The following is a 10256-nucleotide window of genomic DNA, read 5'->3' on the forward strand; positions in this document are numbered from 1 at the left end:
TTTTGAATTTAATAAAAAATGGCAATAACTGATACATACATTAATTCAGTCTTTTCACTAAGCACCAAGGAGGACAGTTCCTGAACTTTTCACCAAGAACCGCTTTATTACTGAAAGATGCCTAAACGTTTAATTTGTTTTTTAATGAAGAAATCCAAAGCTGCCAATCAGCGCTTCTAATCAGCATGAGCTGGCCAGGTTAACAACCCTGAAGTCATGTTATCTGAGGAAAAAAATTTGTTTAAAGTTTTGTTTAACTCACACATGTTCAGGGAGGGGACTACGTGGCCTCAGGCTGTATACCACACATGCACAACAACGGGAAGCAAGTACTATGTAGAAGAGATAATACATGATCTCTGCATGTTCAGAGGAAAATAATGCCTAATTCTCACGAGGGGCACAGAGAGACATACAAATTACTAACCCTGGAGGGAGCACCAAGCAAGGCTGATGGGAGACAGGAAGTGCTGTGTCCTGGGGGGGCGGGGGGGGGGGGCAGCAGGGAGGGCATTTGGAGGCTGCAGGGGGCATCCAGCGCTGAGAGCAGATGTCAGTGCTTACGGGGAGGGGCCTTCAAGGCTGGAGAAAACAAAACAAGGCAAGATACCGAGCCCCAGAGGCACTGCCTGTTCAGGAGACGGTGGTGCTTGTTGGGGGTTAGGGGATGTAATCTAGCCGGAGACTGAACAACCAAGAAAGGAGAGCCTCGTTCAGGGAGCCAGACACAGCCCCCGGGGTGTCGCTCAGCAGCAGCGTCTCCGTAAAGAATCGTGTTGGCCTGTGTGACCACCGAGCGGGTAAAGCACCTTCCCAAATGCTGAGGCTGCACATGCTCTCTGTGGAGAGGAAGTCACCAGGGGTCACCCTGCAGGCCGCTCCCCACCCTGAGGCCCTGTCCCCTGGAATCACCACCACCCATCAGCAAGAACCTTCCTCATGGGAAATTTCTGCTCCACAAAAGCAAGACACAAACAACACAAGCAAACAAAACTCAAAACAAAGAGACTAACCCTCACACTTCACCTCTGCCCCAGGGGGTCTGCTATTCAGACTGATGCTTCACTGCACAATGTGACAAAATTTACACATCACTGCTCCTCCTGCAGCCTCCCAAGCCCAAAAAGCAAGCAGGCATCACACAAAATATAAACTTACCACAAATAAAAGTCAACATCAACTTAAGGATCCTACTGTAATATCACCGCATTAACCTAGGCTATGACAATCCCCTTCCGAGTATTTACGGAAGATCTCATTCTGAGAGCTCTGGACGCGTTACAAACATTGCTGTATTAGATTCCTCTTCTTGAGGTAGTTCACAGTCTGGAAACGTGGCTAATTTACACATTTGTACCTACTGCCACTGGGGGTTAATTAAGATAAAAGGCCTGCAACAAAAATCCTCATCCTCTGATTCACAGATCAGACCAGTTTTTCCCTCATGATACAAACTAATCTAAAACTGAAAACACAAACAGATTAAAAGTAACACAAACATTTAAAAAATAAAACAAGCAGAAAAAAGAAACATAGAAAGGAATGTTAGTGGCATCACACTAATAGTCTACATTTTGTTAAAGACACGAATATTTACTTGGTTTACCGAAGCTATGCACATTTTATAAAGTAATAAAGTAAGAGCTTATAAAAAACGGGAACATTTTAGGTGGGAGCATGCAACTGAGATCGTCTCGTTCTCTGGCAGAGTTCTTCCAAAACGTCATGCCACCGAGAAGCGCCCCTTTCCTGCGGCTTTTCCTCAGTTCTGCTTCATCGGCGCGGGGATGTTGGCAGACGCCTGCTCGAGGTAGGCCAGGGAGCCCTGCGGGATGTCGGCGGGCTTCTTGTGCTGCCCGTTGATGTCCTCCAGCACCTGCTGCCAATGCCGCAGCTTGGTCAGGTGCTTCTGGACCAGCGCGTCCTTCCGCTGCAGCTCGTTCCGCAGTTCCGAGACATCCTGCAAGTGAAGGTGACGGAGTCAGAGCAACCTCATGAGAAGCAAATGCAGTCCCTGAATAATTAAGAGCACTAAGAAGTAAATTCAAACCAAAGAAAATCCATTAAACCACACCACGCCCAACCATTACTCTGCTTGGCTCCACTATCTTAATAACCGAAAGCAGCTCTTCCAATGGCAAATGTCTGCCTAACATGGAGAGTTTTTATTCTTAATCCATTTTCTTTTAATAAGTAATTCCCAAGTTATAATATTCCAAAGTATCAAAGAGCAGCCAAAAGAAACCAGTCTCTTCCCCACCCTGGTCCCAGGCATTCAATATCTCTGTCCAAAGGCTACTGCTGAGAACCTGAAAGACAGTGAGAATCTGAAACACATAGTAACAACTATTTAAGAGTCCACAATCACTGTTCTAACATATCATATTATGAAGTGTTAAGATCTCATTTTCAAGAGTTTTTTTAGTGAATACTAGCACTGTAATCTTTTCAAGAGATAAAGCTAGTAACAGGAGACTGTTACTTACACCTATTCAACTACTATTGAACACCCCTATGTTACTACTGAAGTATTCAAATCAGGAACTGATCTGATGTAATGAACTATGAGAGTACCCCCTCACCATTCACCTTCTCAACAGGGATATCACTGAATAAAAATACTTTAATTGGTCAGCTTGTGGAAGTAGTTACTTCAAACACTGCCCACAAAACGTTCATCTCAATTGAGTGTTTCGCATTAGAGGCACCACTGGCCGCTGGGGCGGACGAGTCTTCCCTCTTCCCCACTGCAGGGGGCAGGTCCTGGCCCAACACATGACATGCCACTGCAATCTCCAGTCATCCTGGCCACCCCAACACACTTCAAATCCCCCGCTTCACACGACTGAGACACTGAAGTCCTGAGCTTGGAGGAGCCTGGGCCGGAACACTGATTTGGGGTTCCTTGGACAAAGCTGGACAAAGCCCTTCCTGTGTACGGGCACCTGGGGATGCACAGATCACAGCTCCTGTCCGAAGTGAGTTCCATGACTGGCTTTCCGACCTTTTTCAAGCAGCAGTACCTTTCCTTTAAGAAACATCTTCCACCCTAACCGGTTTGGCTCAGTGGAGAGAGCATCGGCCTGCGGACTGAAGGGTCCCAGGTTCGATTCTGGTCAAGGGCATGTACCTTGGTTGTGGGCACATCCCCAGTAGGAGGTATGCAGGAGGCAGCTGATCGATGTTTCTCTCTCATCAATGTTTCTAACTATCCCTCTCCTTCCTCTCTGTGAAAAATCAATAAAATATATATTAAAAAAAAGAAAGAAACATCTTCCATGACAGCCAACATATAAAAATGCTGTTTGAAGCCATGATTCCCCCACCCCCTTTCCTCCACTACTTGGCCAGGTTGTCACGAACACTGACAACGAGCAACATTTGTACTCAATCTATAAAGACCTACCATAGCTAATGGAAAAGGGTTTTCATTTAAAGCAGAGACGGAACCCTGACAACATGTGCTCTTTCGAAAGGCAAGGAGATAACGGAGCACATACCTCTTTGATAACCTGCTCTGGCTTCTGGACAGATAACTGCAATCTTTTTTGTAGAAAAAAACATTCTGTTTGTCTTGCAATATCCAGAAATTTCTGGATACACTGATCAACACCTTAAAAAAAACACACAAAATATTAAATCAAAAAAAATATTCGACACAAAAATCTCCCCATACATGAACAGTCAGAATATCAAAACATCACCTTCTCATAGATGTAATCTGGGATTTTAAATTTGGCCACAGCAATGATACCTCCAGCCTTCCACGTGTTAGCCAACATTAAATAGCAGATAATTTGTACTTTAATCAGGTAAATAAGAGACCTACTACAGCACACTTCTTCTTAAGAAAAACAATCCAGAGTTCCATCAAGAAGCATGATTCCAGTTAAAACCTAACATGTAAAATCTAGTACAAAGAAACCAGAACCACTGGTCACCTCTGAGGACAGGACTTGGGCGAGGAGGAAGCACAAGAGACTGTCACACCTATTCAAACACTAAACAACACTTACTTTAAAAGCAGTAACACTATTGGTCTTTGTCCCAATGCCGCTATAATAGTTCATCGTGAATGGTTCGTCATGAATGACAAGATGTCAATTAATAAACTGAACAGAGAACCAGCAGTATCCGAGCAATTTGCATAAATCTTCCCCAGAACAGTTCTCTGAGGGTCCCAGCAGGGCTGAAACGCCTCAAGTGTAGAGTCAGCCATCAGAACCAGGTCTAACAAGAGGGCATGCTTACCAGTTCGGATTTCCTCCTGATCCGTGCCATTGACATAGTCCTGACTCACCAGAGAAGCAAAGCAAGCCTGTGTGACCAAAACATATCACAGAAGGAAAAAATGTCATTCGCACATCAAAACCCTATCTTAGGGTAAGAGACGGCTCCTCCTGAAGCCACTCAATGAGCTGATAGCATCTGGTTTGCACACCGGACAAGACATCGTGCCGGTGAAGACACGTGGTAAACTGACTGGATTGGGCCCAGGGAGAAAGGGCCGCCGGAACCGGTCGGCACCCCATCCGGTCTCTCCGGCACCCCATCCGGTCTCTCCTGCCCCCCGCTGCTCTCCCCTCTCGCTCGCTCCACACCAGGGCCCGGAACCCTGGTCCAGTCCTGCCCGCGGCTGCTCCCTCCGATGCGCACAGGACCCGCACCACCACCTCCCGGGACAGGCCCCCTCCCTCTACTCTTCCACCACCAAGCCCCGCCGTCCTGCTTCCCACTGCCGTTCACCCCTGCTTTCAGTCCATGACCAGCTGCCCCTACGGGAGAAATGCCTGCCTGGCTCACTATGCGCAGGGATTCTGCTCGGCACGAAGCGGGTGCCCAATAAACACACGCTAATCACCCAGGGGAGGGCCCAAGAGAAGAGCCAGTCGGCGTCGGGGGGGAAAAACAAGCCCCGAAGAGGGAGTCCTCCCTAAAGGGCCCAGGATCCCGGTGTGTGCGTGCCCCAGCCGGGGAGTTCTGTCCACTCAGAGGGCCTACGGGATGGGGGGGGGGGCCACAGGGGGCAGAAAGGAACCCCCAAACCCCAGGAGAGCAGGGCCCTGCCAGCACGAAGCACGCGCACCTGGCAGGAGGCAGGTAGACCTGGGCCCACACTGAGGCCACGGACGAGATGGGCGGGCCCTTCTGCCTGCAGGTGCCACCATTTGATTTAACGGAGAAAAATCACAATATTCCCCCCAGGCAATTCCCTGTAACCGTTTTTTAATAAATCAGAAAAAGACCCCCCGTCCTGTGGGACATTCTGAATGAGGGCTCCTGTTGGAGTTGGGGCTCCAGGGTGCTCCTTGGGCCGACTCCTGTTTGGGGTCATCTCTGCCGGGGCCCCGCCCTCCTTCACCCCCAGCTGCCCCGCCTCCCCGACCCGGGCATCGAGCTCCGCACACCTTTAAAATCGGCCCGTTTCGGGTCAAGGGCCCCACGACGGCAGCGTCGCTGCGAGGTGGAGCCCAGCGGGAAGGGCGCAGGACGCGGCGGGGTAACGGTGCGCCCCCGAGAGGGCGGGCGGCGCTACACACGCAGGGGTGCGGGGAAGGGCGCTCAAGGGAAAGGGAACCGGGTGGGGCGGACCAGCGGGTGGGAACCTGGAAGGGCCCTGACGATGGGGACCCGCAGGCTTCAAGCCCACGTGCCCCCAGAAACGGCTCGTTCGCGCGCCTCCGCCAGCTGCCCCGAGTGGAACACGGGTCCCACTCACTGTGGAGGCGAAAGCAGGCGACTTCCAGTCTCGGAGCCAGTCTCCCCGTTTGTAAGCGGGGTGCGGGGATCGCGGATGGAGATGACCTGCGCATGCGCAGCTTACATTTCAGGCACGGTGGGAGGATGGGAACATAGACGCCCTCCGCCCTCACGGCTCCTTTTACCTCGAAAGATGACTCCAACTCATCCACCAAGGTACTCGGAGAAGATCTGGGAGCGCCTGGCGCGGCCTGAAGAAGCGAGGCCTGGCCCGGGAGGCCCGGCGGCGGGGGCGGGGCACCGGGTGGCTGCCCGGAGAACATACCTCCTAGCGGAGCCGCCATTTCCGAGATGGCCGGAAGGGGCCTATTGCGCCTGCGCAGCAGCTGGTCCGCGAATCACGTGATGCCTCCGATCACGTGGCAGTTCCCCGCGCCGGCGGTTGTTGGTTGGGGGTCAGGGAAACCGGCTGTTGGGGGTTGGTCTCCTCTTCCTTCCCCGCGCGGGATGTCTGGCTTTTTCCTTTCTTTTTTCTCTTGAGAATCGAGGGCTTTGACCGCATTTGACACAGCTGAGTGGAGAAGAGAATACATTCGTTGAACTGAGCTCTCCCGCGGGAGTCACGATGCTGCGGTCGCGGCTGGACTTTGTCCTTACCGCTTGGAGTAACTTTGGCCAAGAGTCTATGGCAGTGGTTCTCAACCTTCCTAATGCTGTGACCCTTTAATACAGTTCCTCATGTTGTGGTGACCCCCAACCATAAAATTATTTTTATTGCTACTTCATAACTGTAATCTTGCTGTTATGAATCGTAATGTAAATATCTGATATGCAGGATGTATTTTCGTTGTTACAAATTGAACATAATTAAAGCCTAGTGATTAATCACAAAACAATATGTAATTATATGTGTTTTCTGATGGTCTTAGGCAACCCCTGTGAAAGGGTCGGTCGACCCTCAAAGGGGTCATGACCCACAGGTTGAGAACCGCTGGTCTATGGGCTCTGTTTACCCGCTGCAAACAGCTGGAGGTACCCATTCCTTCCACAAATATTTAGAGAGCTTGCTGTGCACCAGCCACTAATCCAGACATCGTGGATATAACGAGGACAGTTCTTTCTGGGGAGAGAGACAGGTAACAAAAATGACTAACATTGTTGAGGTTCCCTATCTATGTGCCTGGCACTGTTCCGTTAGATCATTATTGTGACACCAGAAAGTCACTGTGCTACTATTTTAATAACTTGCTTCCAACAGCTGATTATTCATTTTTTCAGAAGGTAAATATATTTTTATTGTTTAATTTTAGTTATATATGTGATCATACAACACATTTGTTGAGCCCTCCATGTCCTAGGTAACATTTGATGATCTGCGTGTTACAGCGATCACTCCAAGTCTCTGCCCTTATGGAGTTTACTATTGTTTTTGTGGGAGAATATATATATATATATATATATATATATATATATATATATATATATATATATATATATATATATATATATATATGGCAATATCACGTAGAGATAAATGCTGAGGCAAAAAAAATGTATCCTGGCCAGGAGATGGCTAGTGATGGATTTGAGATTGGTGGTTGGAAAAGGCCACTCCAGGGAGAAGTGGGCTGTAGACAAAATTCAGCCAGAAAACTTTCTAGACAGAGGGGTCCCTGAAGAAGGAACCTGCCTGGCATATTGAAGGAATCACAGAAAAGCCAGCAGGGCCAGAGTGAGTGAGGCAGGGCAGAAATGGTCAGAGACAGGGGCTTCCCTTTGCCAGTCACTCAGGTCAGAGATCATCTTCCTAGCCTCAGTCTTAGACCCACCCTCTCAGACACTTTACCATTACACATCACCTGCAATTACTTGTGTGTTTTCTTCTTCATTGACTAGGCTGCCGTACACACACACATACACCAACTGGAATGCAAGCGCCATGAAATCAGGTCCTGCCTATCTTCACATGGATTCCCAACACCTAGAACTGTGTCTGGCATAAAATAGACATAAATTTTTGTTGATTGAATGAACAAAAATAGAATCCCAGGAGGGAACTAGTCTACTTCAGCAGTTTTCAGACTTTTTGGATCTCAGGATCCTTTTCTTTACATTCCAAAATTTTATTGGGGACTCCAAATGTTTTTGCTTATATGGATGATGTCGGCCAATATTTACCTATTCAAATTGAGAATTGGTAAAATATTTACCTATTAAAACTAAGAATTAAAAATTTTATTTAAAAGCATTACATATTAACCGAAATATTTTTTAAAATATATTTTTATTGATTTCAGAGAGGAAGGGAGAGGGAGAGATAGAAATATCAGTGATGAGAGAGAATCATTGATTGGCTGCCTCCTGCATGCCCCTTACTGGGGATCGAGCCCACAACCCGGGCATGTGCCCTGAATGGGAATCGAACCTTGATCTCTTGGTTCAGAGGTCAATACTCAACCACTGAGCCACACCAGCTGGGCAACATAAATATTATTTTAGAGTATAAATCCTTGAACGTCTGGCTCAAAAGACTGTATCCATTGTTTACCTAACCATGAGTAAGTTGCCTCAATGGTTAGTGGTACCTCTCTTGGATTCACCCCAGAATAGAGCACATTTGGATTTTGTTGAAAACACGTTTCCTCATGTAAAAAAATGGGAGAACACTACCTTGGAAAGATTACTGAGAAGAGATAATGTGTATAGGGAGTTGCATAGATTACCAGTGAGAAAAGACAAAGTGACATGATGTAATTTGTTTAAAAATAACCTCTCCCCAGTATAGAAGCAGAGGTAAGCAAATGGAGGCAGGAGTAATCAGGCAGTAATCTGAGAGTAAACTGGTAGTCCACACACAGAGAGACTAGTGTGATTTGTACAGTATCAGGGTTTAGGCCAGTGATGGCGAACCTTTTGAGCTCGGCGTGTCAGCATTTTGAAAAACCCTAACTTAACTCTGGTGCCGTGTCACATATAGAAATTTTTTGATATTTGCAACCATAGTAAAACAAAGACTTATATATTTTTTTCTTTTGTTTTTCTTTTATGTATAGGGCGTAATGTCACAGGAGGCCATAGTATTCTGCCACCTGTGAGGAGTAAGCCCAAGTTGCTGTTGGCTGTGTTGTACACAGAGAAGCCATTCTTCAGGCGCTCTGCTCTCTCCACACCCAAGGGACTTATATTTTTGATATTTATTTTATATATTTAAATGCCATTTAACAAAGAAAAATCAACCAAAAAAAAATGAGTTCGCGTGTCACCTCTGACACGCGTGTCAGAGGTTCACCATCACTGGTTTAGGCCAACATTTCCTCAGTGACGGAAGGGAGTAGCCAGCCCAAAGTTCAAGAATATGGTGGGCAGTAGAGAAAAGGCCAAGGAAGTGGCCAGCCCAATGCTAACCGACATACCAAGAGACGGGGTATGGTCTCAGATACTGGGCTTTGCAGATCCACTGATCTGGGTTCACAAACTAGAACTACGTTCTAGTTCACAAACATGAGCAATTCACTAGATTTAGTTTCCTCGTCTCCGCAGTGGTGTCACAGACTGTTAGTTGCCAGTCTCTTGTCCTCTTTTCCCTTCCTTCAGCAGCTAATCATCTCCCCAAATCCCTGGCGTAACGTGACTTACTCTGGTTGATGATCGGAGCATGTTCTGTGGGACTTGAGTGAAAGCTCCTTAAAATACGTTCATCCCTGCTCCCCCCCTTCCTCATCTTCTTGCAGCCTTGTCCCAGCAGCCACCTGGGACTGAGGGAGCCTGAGGCCTGGTGGTGACGCACATTTCCAGCCTGTGGGGCTGCTTGTTTTGGATTCCCTTTTTCAGCCGCCTTTGAACACTATGGTTCTAACCCAATGCTACTTTGGGTTTGCTGCTCCCCACAACCATGCCCAGCCAGTCCTCACTGAAACCGACTCAGATACCACCTGCCTCCGGTCGTGGCTCTGAGGATCAGCCAAGGGTCTGTGAAATGCCGGGCAGCTGGATGCATGGGCATCAACCAGATTAGATAAGCACATGAACCCAGGGCTGTGCCTAGCCTTCTGTATCTCACACTCGAGTAAACACAGGGGTTCCATTGTTCTTTTATTTCTAAAAGGCCTTTGATAGAAAGCCTTCCATCATATCCCTGCCTGGTCTTCTCAGTCACCCAGAAGGAATCTAAATGATTTCAGTTTCTTTTCACAAGCTGGTAGTTCCACCTTTCAGTTTCACCTTTCTGGACAGGGATACCTGGAGGAAGACCTTTACTGCCTGGTTTTAACTCTAATAGCATGAATATGCATGGCCATTTCCTTTCCCTGTCTGTAAACCAGTTTAGACACAACTTCATCTGAGATGTCAAGTTTTTAAAATATTAAAAATACAGTAGGTCCTCGGGTTACGTCAGAGATCTGTTCCTACGGCACAACTTAACGGGATTTTTGCTGTAAATCAGAACCCACCCACATAAGCACCTACATCACTCACATGGAGCACAGACACAGCAGTAATGAAGGGAAACAGTAAACAAAATTTAAAAGAAAGGTAACAATTCCTGACCTTTACTT

At 47.5% G+C, this 10256-nt stretch overlaps 1 protein-coding gene and 1 non-coding gene across 2 annotated transcripts; both read right to left on the reverse strand.

Annotated features, from left to right (window-relative positions):
* Positions 1-773: 773 nt before the first annotated feature.
* MED28 (mediator complex subunit 28) lies at positions 774-6059 on the reverse strand. The gene is made up of 4 exons (XM_059674848.1): positions 5886-6059; positions 4252-4318; positions 3501-3613; positions 774-1960 (listed from the first exon to the last, which is right to left on the reverse strand). The coding sequence occupies exons 1-4, from the start codon at positions 6042-6044 to the stop codon at positions 1763-1765; spliced, it is 537 nt and encodes a 178-aa protein (XP_059530831.1). The 5' UTR covers positions 6045-6059; the 3' UTR covers positions 774-1762.
* A 2686-nt stretch (positions 6060-8745) lies between these two features.
* On the reverse strand, positions 8746-8873 carry LOC132225162 (small nucleolar RNA SNORA11). The gene has a single exon (XR_009450803.1). It is a non-coding gene; the product is annotated as a small nucleolar RNA SNORA11 (small nucleolar RNA).
* Positions 8874-10256: the final 1383 nt, after the last annotated feature.

This window comes from Myotis daubentonii, chromosome 1 (assembly GCF_963259705.1).
Source record: "Myotis daubentonii chromosome 1, mMyoDau2.1, whole genome shotgun sequence".
NCBI classification, from domain to species: Eukaryota; Metazoa; Chordata; class Mammalia; order Chiroptera; family Vespertilionidae; genus Myotis; species Myotis daubentonii.